At 39.4% G+C, this 17,271-nt stretch overlaps 1 protein-coding gene across 32 annotated transcripts in view; it reads left to right on the top strand.

Annotated features, from left to right (window-relative positions):
• Nucleotides 1-17,271, top strand: part of PRKG1 (protein kinase cGMP-dependent 1) — a 1,681,227-nt gene that overhangs the window by 1,502,229 nt on the left and 161,727 nt on the right. For all 32 annotated transcript variants that reach the window (XM_055561124.1, XM_055561106.1, XM_055561119.1 and 29 more), the window contains one exon: nucleotides 2,874-2,939. In XM_055561124.1, the coding sequence (XP_055417099.1) occupies nucleotides 2,874-2,939 (66 nt within the window). The remainder of the gene's footprint in view (nucleotides 1-2,873; nucleotides 2,940-17,271) is intronic.

The following is a 17,271-nucleotide window of genomic DNA, read 5'->3' as shown; positions in this document are numbered from 1 at the left end:
TTTGCATTTTAAAATATATATGTATTTTCTTTCTGTTGCAAGGAAATAGCATCCATTTTTGAAAGTATACACAATTTAGACAAGATAACATGATAAAAATTTTAAATGTTGAACATTTGTGATGAAAGCATATTTTAAAATTTATATACACAGGAGACATTGTTCAAAATAAAGTGTTATTTTGTATATGTCATAGTTTTAAACACAGTGGACAATTTTAAGTTGTTAAGATAGAAGCATATTTCAGCTAAAATTAGTTTTCTATAAAGCTGTGGTGGATTTTTAAAGAAACACACTGGCAGCTATTTGTAGTAACATAGCCTGCCATGAGCAGTCTCCTAAGCAGTTAATCATGCAATTTATGAGGTACCTCATGGCCATTATTGACGATTTGTCTGTTTTGTCCACTTTACCAAAAATTCGTACCCAAAAGTGATAATGGACTCTCAAGTATTTATCTATTTCTATGGAATAGGAAACGCTCACTTTGTTCTCGGGCAGTAATCTTCCATAGAACAGCAGACAGCACCTCCACAAGGACAGACATGATGGCATTGGTGAATGGGAAACCTTAGAAGTAATGAATGGCAGAACCATTGCTTTCTGTGTGTTGGGCATTGTGATAAACTTATCTTTATTGCATTTAAGATCAGTAAATTGGCACTGTTATCCTTCTCATTTTTATAGGCAAGAAAACTGAGGGTTTCACCTCATCTTGTAAAACCAAGACAGTGTTACTCCAAAGCCTGAACTCTATTCGTTCCTAGAGTTCAAGATTCCTGGACCATATACTTACTAACCACCTCTTATGTGCCAGCCATTCAGGATAAAATTGGGAGCAAAACTGGCCATCGACCCTGCCCTCATAGCATTCAGTGAAAGGAGGTTAGAGACATGGACTAAGTGACCATGCAAATAGATGTATAAATTGTAAACTGTGACAAGTACTTGTATGGAGAGCTACCTAGGGCCATGAGAACAGACAAACAAGGAACCAATCTAGTGGATTCAGCACGGCATCACTGAGCCAGGGGCATCTGGACCGAGATCTAAAGGAGAAGCGGTTGTGAACTGGTCAAGGAGCTGGAGAGGACGTTCCTAGGCTTAGGGAAGGTGTGGTAAGAACTCATGACAAGAAGGAAATGAGGTGTTCAGTCATTGCGAGGAGACCAGTTTGGCTAGAAGGTAGAGGATGTTGGGGAGACACTGGGAGGATCACAATGAGAATTGAAGAGACTGTGATAGAAATTTTAGAATCAGAAGAGAACTTTGTATGGTATGCAGATTACAAATATACAAATTTCAATACGTTTTTTTCTTTAGTAGCAATAACCAATAAAAAACAGAAATGGAAAAGCAATGCCATAAGAGAAACTGATGATATAAAAGCCTGAAGAATACGTTTTATAAAAATGCCAGAGCCCAAGTGAAAAAGATTAAGAAAGATTAAGACATAATGCTAGATCTGAACAAGTAGACATGCCATGCTCTTGCAGGGAAAATTAATATAATCAGAATGTCTTTCTTCTGAAATCAATGTAAAAATGTGATACAACTTTACTAGAATCCCATTGTGGGTTTCTTCAGAAGTGGAAAGTGATTTTAAAGTCTGTATTAAATATGAATGCTTGAGAATATCATCAGGATATTTCTGGAAAAGAATTTTGGTAAGGAGAAACTGCTTTCCCAAATAGTAATAGTTACTACAAAGCAACTGTAGTCGTTAACAGCATGATTACAGCAACAGTGAAAGAGAAGAAGATCAATGAAAAAATTACAGTTCAGACGTATTTGTGAGAACTTTGTGTGTTTTGAAAAAATGAAATACACTGGGAATATCTTTATTTTCAAAACTTTAAAAGCCTGATATTAAAAACATATACTGTTCCAATTGTGATTTTTAGAAGATGTTATTAAGACCATATTATTTCCTATGTAATATCTCTGGAATGTATTTCAAATGTATATGTATCATTAATTAGATTAACCTAGACATTTTACCTTTCTAGGAAACAGAGTGCATTTTCAAGTATAACTTAATGTTTCCATGACAGTGGTATTATTACATTTTTAGTAGCTCAAAATGTGAATGTTAACTTACCAAATCCACCTTTGACCACTGGATAAGAAGAGAGAGCAGATTTTTAGATGTTTAAGAAGTTGATAGATACAGCTGCAGCAGCCAATTAGATGCTTGTAAAGCGACAGTACATACATACATATTTCAATCAGAGTGATTAAGATTTGTTGAATATTCTTGAAGAACCTACAAACTCTGGTACAGGTGAGTAACTGTTTAAGTTGCCAAAAGTTTAGCCACATAAGTTCAGGGTCTTTAAAGTATGAAATTGATTAAAATAGATCCATAATTCTCAAGGTAATAATGATAAATTCATACACAAACGGATTAGGTACTTAAGTTTCTAGAATTATATCTGCAGATCTTTTCTAAAGTTTACCTATTCATCTTCATTCATGTCTTTATCATCATCCAGTCAACTCATTAACTCTCCAGATAGGATAGGGAATGGTGACACAAAATTTTGTTTCATTTGTGTAAGTGAAACTTTTAAGTTTGAAAAGTATAACTTTTGGAGAAGGCAATGGCACCCCACTCCAGTACTCTTGCCTGGAAAATCCCATGGACAGAGGAGCCTGGTGGGCTGCTGGATTGTAATTGTAAAATCTGTGTTATTAATAACAAGAGTTATGTGGTTTCTCAGGACAAAGAAATTTGAAACGTGAACAAATCTTAAACCTGAAAGAGGAAAAATCAGAAGAGTGTAATTTAATGTCTTGAATTAATTACAATGAACACTTTTCTTTGTTTTCAAAGGGTGCTTTACTTGAACTGCTCTCTATTTTTTATACAGGGAAGATGTGAGAACAGCGAATGTAATTGCGGCAGAAGCGGTAACCTGCCTTGTGATCGACAGAGAGTAAGTACTTTGCTTTCTTATGCATATTACACACTCGTATCAGTGACACACATAAGTTCCTGGGATGAGACATCACTTCATGGAGCTATTAATACTTGTTTTATATCTTTTTATTGAAAATGAGTTTTGTATTTGATTCTCATTCCCTGTTTTTCTTGGAAGTGGTTCACTCTGCCATTCTAGCTTTTTGATTTTTAATAAGGTACTTAAACCACCATGAACTTCACCTCAGTTAGCTCATTTATGAACTGGGGATAATGCAACATCATGTTGTGAGCATTGATGAGAACATGTGAGAAAATCATCTGTCCAAGTGGTCTTTACCCAGGAGACTCTCAACCAGTGCTATTGATGTAAATTTTTAGAAAATAATGACTATTAGTACTTTCAATTATACTTTATAATTTATAAAATATTTATAGTATATTTTATACTAATTATAAAATAATATATATTTATACATTATAAATTTGTTGTTATTATTGTTACTAGGAAATGGACTATTCCTTGAACATGTTTTAGTTTTCTCCTCTATTCGTCCATCCTCAGATTCCTAAAATAGAAGTATTTAGGAAGACATTTTTGGAGAAAGCATCAGTCCTAGGCATAGGCATATTTAGGGCCTTTCCAAGTTTGTTCGGTGACACATCCGCCTGTTCCTTCTCTGTATTCTTCCTTGCTGGTCTCATTACCTGAATGCTTTATTGGTTAGACTAAAATGTCAGATTATTTTATTGACTCTCCAAGAGCCTGAGTAAAATGCTCCACTACCTGGATGGAGGCCTCCAAACATTTTCTCATTGCTGTGTTTGTGGATACATTATCACAAAAGCCAAGTGCCTGAAGGGGGAGAAGAACTGTACAGCATCCATTTTAGTGGGCCCATTACAGCTGGAATAGGCTGTGTCAGTGTGGAATGAAAGTGAGTGGCAGATATGATCAGAATGATGGAGTTGAATGTTGAGCTCAGGGGACTCTGGATGAAGAGAAATGCCACTTGATTTACAGATCTTCCTTTTGCATGCCCCTCTGTGCTGGATCGCTAGAACCCAAGGGCATCATTACAGGATGATAGCCATGCACGTATGTGTGCATGCGCTCAGTCACTTCAGTTGTGTCCAACTCGTGACCCTATGAACTATAGCCCACAAGGCTCCTCAGTCCATGGGATTCTCCAGGCAAGTTTACTGGAATGGGTTGCCATGCCCTTCTCCACATGATGTCTAAGCTGCTGCTGCTAAGTCGTGTTAGTTGTGTCCGACTCTGTGAAACCCCATAGACGGCAGCCCACCAAGCTTCCCCGTCCCTGGGATTCTCCAGGCAAGAACACTGGAGTGGGTTGCCATTTCCTTCTCCAATGCATGAAAGTGAAAAATGAAAATGAAGTCACTCAGTTGTGTCTGACTCTTAGCAACCCCATGGACTACAGCCTACCAGGCTCCTCTGTCCGTGGGATTTTCCAGGCGAGAGTATTGGAGTGGGGTGCCATTGCCTTCTCTGAGATGATGTCTATACCCATGAATATTTCTGAAATAGATACTCTTCCTCTGGTTCCCAGAAACAATAACTACCTATTCATTCTTTCTTTCATTTGATTAATGCCTTTTTGAGGCTTTATCACATACAAGGCATTGTTAGGTGCTATAAGGAGAATTAAAGGAGCAGCACAGATTCTGGTTTGGGGGGTAACTTCTAGTAGAGGAACTGTGGCATTTATCCAAATAACCATCATGCAAAGCAGAATGTAAGAAAGGTCCAGAGCCCACATGTGGGAGTTGACAACTTCTGGGGAGAATCAGAGAAGTCTTCATGAAATAAATGGTTTCATTAGGTGGATCTATAAGCATAGGAGCAGCAAGAGAAATAGAGTGAATAGCATCAGCGGTACTCAGAGTAGAGCTATGAGCCATTTCAGCTGACTAAAGTTAGGCTGTATTAAGGTAGTTGGAGGACGAAGTGTGACAAATAAGTTCACAAACATGTTGGGGCTGGTTCAACAAGATCACCAAATGGTGCATAAGAGTAACTCTGACAATTCTATGCAGCAAAATAGTGTCAATCACTAGGACACTGAGAAGACTAGGGAGAAGATACAGACAGAATATCTGGTTGCTGCTGCTGCTAAGTCGCTTCAGTCGTGTCCGACTCTGTGCGACCCCATAGATGGCAGCCCACCAGGCTCCCCCGTCCCTGGGATTCTCCAGGCAAGAACACTGGAGTGGGTTGCCATTTCCTTCTCCAATGCAGGAAAGTGAAAAGTGAGAGTGAAGTTGCTCAGTCGTGTCCGACTCTTAGCGACCCCATGGACTACAGCCTACCAGGCTCCTCCATCCATGGGATTTTCCAGGCAAGAGTACTGGAGTGGGGTGCCATTGCCTTCTCCGGAATATCTAGTTAGCAGTCTGTAAATCTAAGTGGTCATCATGAGATCATTATAGGCATGTGTAAAAATAAAGAAATAAACCCAGAGGGCTGAGACTTGCCTGAATGTAAAGGGCAAGAAAGAAATTTAGAAGATCTAGAAGGAGTGTAGAAAAAGAATTAGTTTGGGAAGCATAAGAATTATTCAATAAAAATATCATGAATTTGACATACAAGTTTGACACTCAGGAACAGTGCCTCGCAGGAGGTAGAAACTGTGGGACAACAATGCTTGTTAGAGTTAACATAAAATTAACCTAAAAATTGCTTACATAGAGTTAACAACTGAAGCCATAAAACTGGATGGAATTGCATGAAAGAATAGAAAAGATTAAAAGACCAAGTTTAGAATTCGGGAAAATTCTTACATGTAAAAGTGAGGCAGAGGAAGAAAACCAGTGATAAAACTGCAATGTTAGCAACTAGAACAGTGTAGGAAACCTCAGATACCAAGAGAAGATTTCAGGAGAAAAAGGATAATCAGCAGAAATAAATACAAGTGAGAAACTGAGAGGCATAAATATATAGAGAAAAGGGCAACAAATTTAGCAACCTGGGAGAAAAATATCTAATAAAACAGTGAAAGTGGAATCCAGAGTGCAAAGAGTGAGTCAGTACTGAGGATGTGAGAGCATTGAGACCAAAGGATTTTTTTTTTTTTCTTTCAAGAAACTAGGCTAAACAAAGAAAATGAAAAAGAGAGATAGGAGGGCAGATGAGACACTAGTGAGGTCTTGGAGAGTTTCCTTGTGATGGTTCTACACAAACCTTGAGGAGGATGGACTTCCCAGGCAGTCCAGTGGTTAAGACATTGTGTTTGCTTGATTGGGAAAATTTAAAATCCCACATGCCATGGTGGCCAAGTTAAAAAAGAAAAAAAAGAGGCAGGGCGGAGGTGGGGGGTGACACTTGATAGAAATGTGTCCACAGGGGAGGAAATTGTGAGCAAACAGGGAAAGAGAAATTGGAAAACATGTTTTTGTTTTTTTTTTTTAATGTTCTGAAGATAGTGAAAAAGAGAATAGGTAGAAAATTTGTAGAGATGTAAACAAAGAAAGTTATGGTAACTTGAATGGCCTTAATCTTCCCTCTAAAGCACAAGGGAATCTGATGAGGGAAGAATGACAGTGAGGCTGAGGGTTTGCCTGCTGATTGAGGATGGATGGGTATTTGTATCAGTTTATATATCTACTTTCCTTTGTAATGATTCTACCTGGAAGATGGGATGTTTAACAGAAAAGGAAACTGAAGTCCATAACATTTTAATAATTTGTTAAGGCTTTGTGGTTAATATTCAAGCCCAGATTAATCAAGTCATGGAAACAAACTATTGGGACCCTGAGAGTTATCTAGTGTAGGTTCTTCAGTTCTATTGACCGAGATCCCAGGAGATGAAGGAGCATCAGGTAGCATCACATACATACTTTTGCCTGTATCCATTTTCTTTTTCAAACCTACTCATATATAGTGTGCAGTGAGGAGTGTATGGACTTGGTCAAATAGAGTCCAAAGCTCAACACTTGAATCTTTACTACACCATGTTATGACAATATGGGCAATTTATTTTAATTTAATTTTAAGTCTCAGTTTTCCTATCTGAAAAGTGGGAGATGCCTAAATTATAAAATTGTTTCAAAGATCAAACAATTTAATATATGTCAAGGTCCCCCACAGCACAAGATATGTAGTGAGCGCTCAATCAATGTGCCCCTTCCTCTTCTTAGAGAAGGTACTGGAATTTCCTGGATTTAGTAGTTTTTTCTCTCTGCTCAGCATAAGTTTATCTTCAGAAGTGTATACAGAGAACATACCTTGAGGGAGGTCTAGCTTAAGACATAGAGAGAAGATGGCTTGAGTCTAGGGCTCAAGAGGTACATTTCTATGCTCTTACCACAGGAGTTGGGATTCCCACCAAATGTTGAATCCCAGCTTAAAAAAGAAATTAAACTGTAACTGAAGGATCTTGTCATAATCCTGCTGCTAGTACCTAATTTATGGCCAATTAAGGGAGCACCAGGGCTTCACCCATGCAAACAGATGGTGAGCATTCGAACTGTCAAAGCATGGAGCCTCTTTCACAAATTTACAACTGAGGTACCATGTTATGTAAGCCATGATTATGCTTTATTATTCCAGAGGGAGAGCAAAAGAACCTCATTGTAACTAATCACGCATGTGGGAAATAAAAAAAAAAAAAAAGTTCACGGACAAACTAGAAAGTGATAAACAGATACATGTCCTCAAGAAGCGTTCTCTGAGGACTGGTTTCTTACATTATTTTCATAATTATCTGCAGTGACTCTAAAATTCATGAAAATTGACATGAAATTTGAATCTAACAGAACAATCTATTTCCATTAATAACATTCTTGAATACATAAAACACAACTAAGTATATTTAGAATATCATATTTTAGAATCCATGAAGAGAAATAAATGTGAACGTAAGTATATCTTTGTTCCCATAATCAGTTATGCAATCCACTTCTTCATCCGTGTGATAAGTTATTAGTGAAGTTAGGAATTTATGTAAGATGACATTTTTTGATACATTGAGATCACTGAATATTTACTAGTAATTTTCTTACTGTTTTTAACAAAGAGTCATATATTTTCCCCCAGAAAATTAAAATCTAAGAGTCTCAACTGTATCCCTCATATTACCTCATTACTGTGTAAGTCCAAGATGCAGCCAATTGGTTATGAAAGTTGAAACCTTTTCATACTGGTTGGTAAACAGCAATGGTATGAGCTCCCTTTGTGTTTCTCCCACCCCTTTGCTCCATGGTCCTCTGCTTCACCCAGCCAGGAATCTCCAGACCTATCCTTGATCCAACAACTAGAAAAGGGTATTTGGCATATACCAGGACCAGTATCCATGGAGATGGAAATGGCATCCCACTCCAGGATTCTTGCCTGGAGAATCCTGTGGATGGAGGAGCCTGGTGGGCTGCTGTCCATAGGGTCAAACAGAGTCAGACACAACTGAAGCGACTTAGCATGCATGCATGCATGCATTTGAGAAGGAAATGGCAACCCACTCTAGTATCCTTGCCTGGAGAATCCCATGGACAGAGGAGCCTGGTGGGCTGCCGTCTATGGGGTTGCATAGAGTCGGACACGACTGAAGTGACTTGGCAGCAGTAGCAACAGGACCAGTATCCATCCTGATCTATCAATTCCTGTGTCATAAAACTTGTCCCAAGACGTATACAAAATATAGGAGCAAATAGGTTACCAAGAAAGATTGGACATACAGAAAAAGTCACTGGAATTGTTAGGCTGAAGACTATTTCTCAACACCAAAACTAGAGCTAGGTATTAAAACTGAGATTAGAGCCAGACTAGGAAATTTTTACTTTTAATCATTACAAAAGATAAAGATGAATGCCTGTTTCGGTATCAGTTACTTGGGCTACTGAGATGAGCAAGACACAAGTTCAGTATAGATCTGAAAACTGAGTATATAGGGCAAACTCAATTATATTAAATTTTCGGTTGTTATTCCTTTATCGGTGCTGGTAGCAAAACCTCCTCTCTGTTTATTCATCCTGTCCTCCACAGGTAGCCTCTTTAGCCACATCTGCATCAGTTTCCAATGATAGTGCTTCTGATCCTAGCCTCTACCCAGATCTACTCTTGCTTGTGGTGGGTTGGTGCCTTCCTCCATTCCCTGTTTGCTATTGCTATTCAGTGTCAACTCCAAGTTGAAGGCAAAATAAACAAAAATACTGAATCCATGCTCTGGGCTCTGTAGAATAAGCAATGGACCAGTCAGGCAGGAGTTAAGGAAGCCTTCCATATCAGGACTTAGGATGTCAGAAGAGATGCAAAAAGATGACAAAAGAGTAGTTATTCAACTTCTCTCAGGAAGGATGCTATTGATGTTTCTGACAAGCAGCTTGGTGAAGGGTGAGACTAACTAAGGCTCATGCTCAAGGAGGAACAGAGGATCACAGAACTTCCCCACAAAAATGATGGGTTAGTTAAGTGCAGGACATTTATTCTGAATGGGGTATGTAAATATGAAGCCTTAGCTCCATGACTTAAACCAAGGATAGGATAAGCTTTTCTATAAAAGGTCAGATAGTCAATACGTCACACTTCGTAGGCCAAATGACCTTTGTTGCATCTACCCAATTCTACCATTGTTAATGCAAAAGCAATCAAAGACAATAAGTAAATGAACATGTCTTAGTTTCAATAAAGGTGTATGGATGATGGAATTTGAATTTCATTGGTTTTAGAGGTCAAGAAGTATTATTCATCTTTTGAAACTTTCTTGTTCTTGCCACTTAAAAACGTACAAATTATTCTCAGCTAATGGCCATACAAGAAACAGTCAATGGGCTGAATTTGACCTGTTAGCTGTAGTTTGCTAACCCCTAACTTACTTAACCAACATAAAAAAATTGATTGCTGCCTCCAGTGGTCCTGTTCTGATCTTCCTCCAGGCTCTGCTCAACCTATCTTTTAAATGAAGCAAAATCATAAAGAATACTAGTTTGAAGTGCGTTCCACTGTTGGTCTTCCCAGTGCCATCTGCCAGCTTGCTTTCCTCTCTCTGACACCCTTTACCTCTAGTTCCCTCATCACATTACTCTTTTACAGGCACTACTCTTTCCCATTACACTCCCCACCCCTGCCACACACACATGCTTTCTTCTTTATCTTTTTGGTTAAACCACATGGCATGCAGGATCTTAGTTCCTCCACCAGGAACTGAACTTGTGCCCCACTACAGTGGAAGAGCCTAATCAGTGGGCTGCAGGAAAGTCCCTGGTCCCTGTTCTTCTTAATTTCACTCTTGCAATCTCAAGGACTTAATTCAGGTTTTGTATTAATTTGAGTAGTAGCTACATAGAGATGAAGATGATGATGGTTTGTGGGTTACTTACATTTGAATGACTTACCCCTGAAGACTGAAAAATCACAAAAATCCAGAAGGTTTTAGAATTTCAGGTGTCATGGAGGGAGAGGGTGAGAACCGTATGGAAAGATTTGATGACAGTAGAATCTTTCCAGCACTGTTCTTACCGTACCGTTCTCACCAGGCCAGTCTCATGAAGGCCCACGCATCCATGGCATGTGCCCCACCTATTTCATCTGTTTCCTTATTTATATCTGTTATCTTTATGTATCTACCAGTCTTTGTCCACATGGTAAGACTGTGGGAACTCCAGATACCATACAGCGTGTAGTCACACTACTTAACTGATAGGATGATGAATTTAAAATTTTTCAGAGCCTCAGCCTGTCCCACAGTCTAAATGGATTTTACCTTGGTGCATTTTCTAGAATGAAATCCGGGGTGATGTGAGGATATTTGCAGGATGAACATGAGAAGACAGATGTACTTTGCTAGAATGTGATCATTCAGTTGTGATCATTTGGGCTTGTCTTCTTTATGGAGCTATTATTGATTGGTGTGCTTTACAAAAAAATATTTATTAAGCAGGAGAGATAAAATCCAGAAGCTTGAAAGAGAGTCATTACACTGGTTTATTTTAATAATGGAAGTTGAATTATAGCATGCCCTGAGCAAGCCTGATCTAACTACAAAATAAGCACATAGCTACTAGAAAACGGTCATATCCAGAGGTAGTATTAATGGTTTAAACTCACGGAAAGAGGTGAATGGGACTGCTCTTCATCACATATGATGTTGTAGTGCTTTAAAATTGTACACCTTCCTCCTCTTGCAAGTAGTTATAGAAATTATATATAGCATTACTGACTAGAGAACTCACTGAGAAGGCCTGGTCTATATTTGAGGAGTTTTGAGGCAAATGTATAAATGTGACACTACTTATTTCTATTCCTATTGTATAGATAATTTCCACCTCTAATTTGTTGAGTCCCAAACACACTGAGCTTCTATCAGTATTCTTTGGTAAATTTGACTCTATTCAAAGTAAAAGAAGTTCAATGTCATTAGTATGTTGGTAGGTCATTAGTTAAAATTTAGCACTTTTTTGTTTAAAAATTCTTTTTTTTTTTTAATTTTATTTTATTTTTAAACTTTACATAACTGTATTAGTTTTGCCAAATATCAAAATGAATCCGCCACAGGTATACATGTGTTCCCCATCCTGAACCCTCCTCCCTCCTCCCTCCCCATTCCATCCCTCTGGGTCGTCCCAGTGCACCAGCCCCAAGCATCCAGTATCGTGCATCGAACCTGGACTGGCAACTCGTTTCATACATGATATTTTACATGTTTCAATGTCATTCTCCCAAATCTTCCCACCCTCTCCCTCTCTCACAGAGTCCATAAGACCGTTCTATACATCAGTGTCTCTTTTGCTGTCTCGTACACAGGGTTATTGTTACCATCTTTCTAAATTCCATATATATGTGTTAGTATAGTGTATTGGTGTTTTTCTTTCTGGCTTACTAAAAATTCTTATTAAAAGTGTTTTAGATATTGATCAAGTTAGTCAAAAGGTCATAGCAGAAATTCAGGATACAGAAAGTACAAGGAATGATTTGGGAGAATGGCATTGAAACATGTATAATATCATATAAGAAATGAATCACCCAGTCTAGGTTCGATGCAGGATACAGGTTGCTTGGGGCTGGTGCACTGGGATGACCCAGAGGGATGGTATGGGGAGGGAGGTGGGAGAGGGGTTCAGGATTGGGAACACGTGTACACCCGTGGCAGATTCATGTTGATGTATAGCAAAATCAATACAATATTGTAAAGTAATTAGCCTCCAATTAAAATAAATAAATTTAAATTTAAAAAATAAATAAAATGATCTTGGATGCTAAAAAAAAAAACAAAAACAGAAAGTACAAGGAATTGTCACAGACCTCAGGCCATTAACAGACGATTCAAGGAAAACATTTTTCTTCCCCCATCCTTCTCTCCACCCTCTACATTGCTCTGCTGAGACTAAGAACTAGACCTTGTTATGGAGAGTTGTTTATGGAACTGGATAACATTGACATTTTGAATCAGAGAGTTGGTTTTGGTGGAGAGTTGTCCTATGCACTGTAGAATGTTTAGTGGCATCTTGACCTCTACTCACTAAATACAGGTTAACATTCCCCGAAAACCCCAACAGAAAGTGTCCCAAGATATTTCCAAGTGTCCCTCAGGGGGAAATCATCCTTGCTGGGAAGGACACAGCCATGCTGGCTAGATGGCAGTAAAGTGCTCTGATGCCATGGCAGTAGAACTTATGCCAGAGGTGTTCCAGAGAAAGCTGCTCATACCAGGGAAACTACCTGAGGGGAGCTGTTCTGGGGAAGCTGCTGGCTGCTTGGTATTGCTGAACTCCAAGTACTGTAATAGCCATACCCTGGAGAAGGTTGTACAAAATCCGAGCAATCTGACTGAAGCCAGGAAGCAAATCGCTTTATTCTTGCCGTATCTCCCCAGTGACAAAGTTTCAGTGCCAGTTGGCAAAGAAAAAAATTTAATGATCCAATCCATTTTTTATAGAGCAGTTAAAAAGGGCGAATTTAGAACTGAAAAACAATAAATAAATCAATAACCAGAACAGATTACAAGCTAAAGCCTATTCCAAGGTCCAGAGCCATAAATAGCAAAGTCTTTGTCTCAGTTCAGTTCAATGCAGTTCAGTTGCTCAGTCGTGTCCAACTCTTTGCAACCCCATGGACTACAGCAAGACAGGCCTCCTTGTCCATCACCATCTCCCAGAGTTTACCCAAACTCATATGTCCATTGAGTCGGTGATGCCATCCAACCGTCTCATCCCCTGTTGCTGCCTTCTCCTCCCGCCTTCAATCTTTCCCAGCATCAGGGTCTTTCAAATGAGTCAGCTCTTTGCATCAGGTGGCCAAACTATTGGGGTTTCAGCTTCAACATCAGTCCTTCCAATGAACACTCAGGACTTATCTCCTTTATAATGGACTGGTTGGATCTCCTCTCAGTCCAAGAGACTCTCAAGAGTCTTCTCCAACACCACAGTTCAAAAGCATCCATTCTTCAGCACTCAGATTTCTTTATAGTCCAACTCTAACATCCATACATGACCACTAGAAAAACCATAGCCTTGACTACATGGACCTTTGTTGGCAAAGTAATGTCTCTAATTCTTAATATGCTGTCTAGGTTGGTTATTACTTTCCTGCCAAGGAGTAAGTGTCTTAATTTCATGACTGGAATCTTTTAAAGGAGGTCACCATTATCTTCACTACCTCCATCATAGTTTCAGTTCAGTTCAGTTCAGTTCAGTCGCTCAGTCGTGTCCAACTGTTTGCGACCCCATGAATCACAGCACACCGGGCCTCCCTGTCCATCATCAACTCCCGCAGTTCACACACAGTCTTGGGCATCGAGTCAGTGATGCCATCCAGCCATCTCATCCTGTGTCGTCCCCTTCTCCTCCTGCCCCCAATCCCTGCCAGCATCAGGATCTTTTACAATGAGTCAACTCTTCGCATGAGGTGGCCAAGTATTGGAATTTCAGCCTCAACATCAGTCCTTCCAAAGGACTGGTCTCCTTTAGGATGGACTGGTTGGATTTCCTTGCAGTCCAAGGGACTCGGAAGAGTCTTCTCTAACACCACAGTTCAAAAGCATCAATTCTTCGGTGCTCAGCTTTCTTCACAGTCCAACTCTCACATCCATACATGACCACAGGAAAAACCATAGCCTTGACTAGATGGACCTTTGTTGGCAAAGTAACATCTCTGCTTTTGAATATGCTACCTAGGTTGGTCATAACTTTCCTTCCAAGGAGTAAGCATCTTTTAATTTCATGGCTGCAGTCACCATCTGCAGTGATTTTGGAGCCCAGAAAAAGTCTGACACTGTTTCCATTGTTTCCAAATCTATTTCCCATGAAGTGATGGGACCAGATGCCATGATCTTCGTTTTCTGAATGTTGACCTTTAAGCCAACTTTCTCACTCTCCTCTTTCATTTTCATCAAGAGGCTTTTTAGTTCCTCTTAATTTTCTGCCATAAGGCTGGTGTCATCTGCATATCTAAGGTTATTGATATTTCTCCAAGCAATCTTGATTCCAGCTTGTGCTTCTTCCAGCCCAGCATTTCTCATGAGGTACTCTGCATATAAGTTAAATAACCAGGGTGACAATATACAGCCTTGACATACTCCTTTTCCTATGTGGAACCAGTCTGTTGTTCCATGTCCAGTTCTAACTGTTGCTTCCTGACCTGCATATAGGTTTCTCAAGAGGCAGGTCAGGTATCTGGTATTCCCATCTCTTTCAGAATTTTCCACAGTTTATTGTGATCCACACAGTCAAAGGCTTTGGCATAGTCAATAAAGCAGAAATAGATGTTTTTCTGGAACTCTCTTGCTTTTTCCATGATCCAGCGGATGTTGGCAATTTGATCTCTGGTTCCTCTGCCTTTTCTAAAACCAGCTTGCACATCTGGAAGTTCACGGTTCATGTATTGCTGAAGCCTGGCTTGGAGAATTTTGAGCATTGCTTTACTAGTGTGTGAGACGAGTGCAATTGTGTGGTAGTCTGAGCATTCTTTGGCATTGCCTTTCTTAGGGATTGGAATGAAAACTGCCCTTTTCCAGTCCTGTGGCCACTGCTGAGTTTTCCAAATTTGCTGGCATATTGAGTGCAGCTCTTTCACAGAATCATCTTTCAGGGTTTGAAACAGCTCAACTGGAATTCTATCACCTCCACTAGCTTTGTTCGTAGGGATGCTTTCTAAGGCCCACTTGACTTCACATTCCAGGATGTCTGGCTCTAGGTCAGTGATCACACCATTGTGATTATCTGGGTCGTGAAGATCTCTTTTGTATAGTTCTTCTGTGTATTCTTGCCACCTCTTCTTAATATCTTCTGCTTCTGTTAGTTCCTTACCATTTCTGTCCTTTATCGAGCCCATCTTTGCATGAAATGTTCCCTTGGTATCTTTAATTTTCTTGAAGAGATCTCTAGTCTTTCCCATTCTGTTGTTTTCCTCTATTTATTTGCATTGCTTGCTGAGGAAGGCTTTCTTATCTCTCCTTGCTATTCTTTGGAATTCTGCATTCAGATGCTTATATCTTTCCTTTTCTCCTTTGCTTTTCAATTCTCTTCTTTTCACAGCTATTTGTAAGGCCTCCTCAGACAGTCATAGTTTGGCCCCAGGTAAATAGCAGGGAGGGAACATAGCTCCATCCATCAATAGAAAATTGGATTAAAGATTTACTGACCATGGCTCCACCCATCAGAACAAGACCCAGTTTCCCCCCCAAGTCAGTCTGTCCCATCAGGAAGCTTCCATAATCCTTTTACCCTTATCCATCAGAGGGCAGACAGACTGAAAATCACAATCACAGAAAAGTAAGCAGTCTAATCACATGGACCACAGCCTCCTCTAACTCAATGAAACTATCAGCCATGCCATATAGTACTACCCAAGACAGACGGGTGATGGTGGAGAGTTCTGACAAAATGTGGTCCACTGGAGAAGGGAATGGTAAACCACTTCAGTATTCTTGCCTTGAGAACCCCATGAACAGTATGAAAAGTCTTTGTCTGCCTTGGAGCAATTCCTGATCAATACAAGTGCATTAAAAACCGTGAGAAATTGCCATTTCAAATAAAAGTGGCAGGGGGGGAGGGGGAACTAAATCTGGAGAAATGTGTTATGCCTCTAGCATCCGAAAGGACTTATAGGACAAAGGGATATATGAGTCGTCTAAAGTTTGAATAGGGATTTTACAAGTAAGAAAGGAGGGTAAATATAGCTCCTGTAAAAGGAAGGGCAACACAAATATGAGGAATTTGAAAATGTTATTGTACAGTAAAAAGTGGAATATACCAAGAAAAGAGGATTTATGTGTCAAGGAACTGAACAGTGAACTAGACAGGTGGTTGCCTGGAAGATACAGTTAGAAAGAGATGAGGGCAGATAATAAAGAAATACCCTAATAATCTCAAACTAAAGGTATATGATTTATCCTCTGGGCAATAAGGAACCATCAGAAGACAGCCGCTACTACAGTTTGTACATATTTGCTTTTGAAGGAAGGGGATAGAAGATCGAGTCCAATGGGATGAACTCAAACAGGGACACTAGTAGGAGACTAAGGCAAGAGTCCTAGGGGTTGCTCACTAGAGTTTAAGAGTCTAAATTTAAATCTGATTTGGGGGGTGTGTGTGTGTGTGTGTTAGTTGCTCAGTCATGTCCAGCTCTCAGTGCCATGGGCTGTAGCCTGCCAGGCTCCTCTGTCCATGGAATTCTCCAGGGAAGAATACTGGAGTGGGTAGACATTCCCTTCTCCAGGGGATCTTCCTGAAAAAATCCAAGTCTCCTGCATTGCAGGTGGATTCTTTACCATCTGAGCCATCAGGGAAGCCTTAAAGCAGATTTCGGGGAATAATTAAATGTGAGATGTTAACAAAAAAAGTGCTTCTGCCTTGGGAGACTCGGCAGATGTCTATAATAGATCAAAAGTATGAAAGACAGAGCAGGTTCAGATGAAAGTACTGGGCAACTTGGTTAAGGATACAACTTCACACTGTCAAAACGGTATTCAGATATTCAGATGGAGAAGTCCATTGACAGAAATGAGTTGTTTTCTTTTTTCCTGACAATCAGATGATAAAATGGATAGTGATATTGGATTTCACCGTGTATCAGTTGTAAAATACCACAATCACAGCTTTGGTCTTGTTAATTACAACTGTTTTATTTTACACCAAGGAGTAAATAATTCCTTTTTCCCCATTAATGCTTAAAACCTTTCTATATTTCTGAGGCATGCATTTTTTTTCCACTGAATGTTTTAAGAACTGTTATTCAGAGACTCAGCAGTGTCTTTGGAATTCATAAGCCAGTTGTGTGAATGAATAAGAAAAATCTGTAAAAACTTTTAATTTAAAAATCAATCTTAATTTCTTCAATTATAAAGGGAAGAGTTGAAGTTTCATATTTGAATTCTCTTTATACGTTTTCCATGTAG

This window comes from Bubalus kerabau, chromosome 22, assembly GCF_029407905.1.
Source record: "Bubalus kerabau isolate K-KA32 ecotype Philippines breed swamp buffalo chromosome 22, PCC_UOA_SB_1v2, whole genome shotgun sequence".
Taxonomy (NCBI): Eukaryota; Metazoa; Chordata; class Mammalia; order Artiodactyla; family Bovidae; genus Bubalus; species Bubalus kerabau.
Note: the sequence above shows the minus strand (reverse complement) of the source record. Positions and strands in the feature narration are given on the sequence as shown.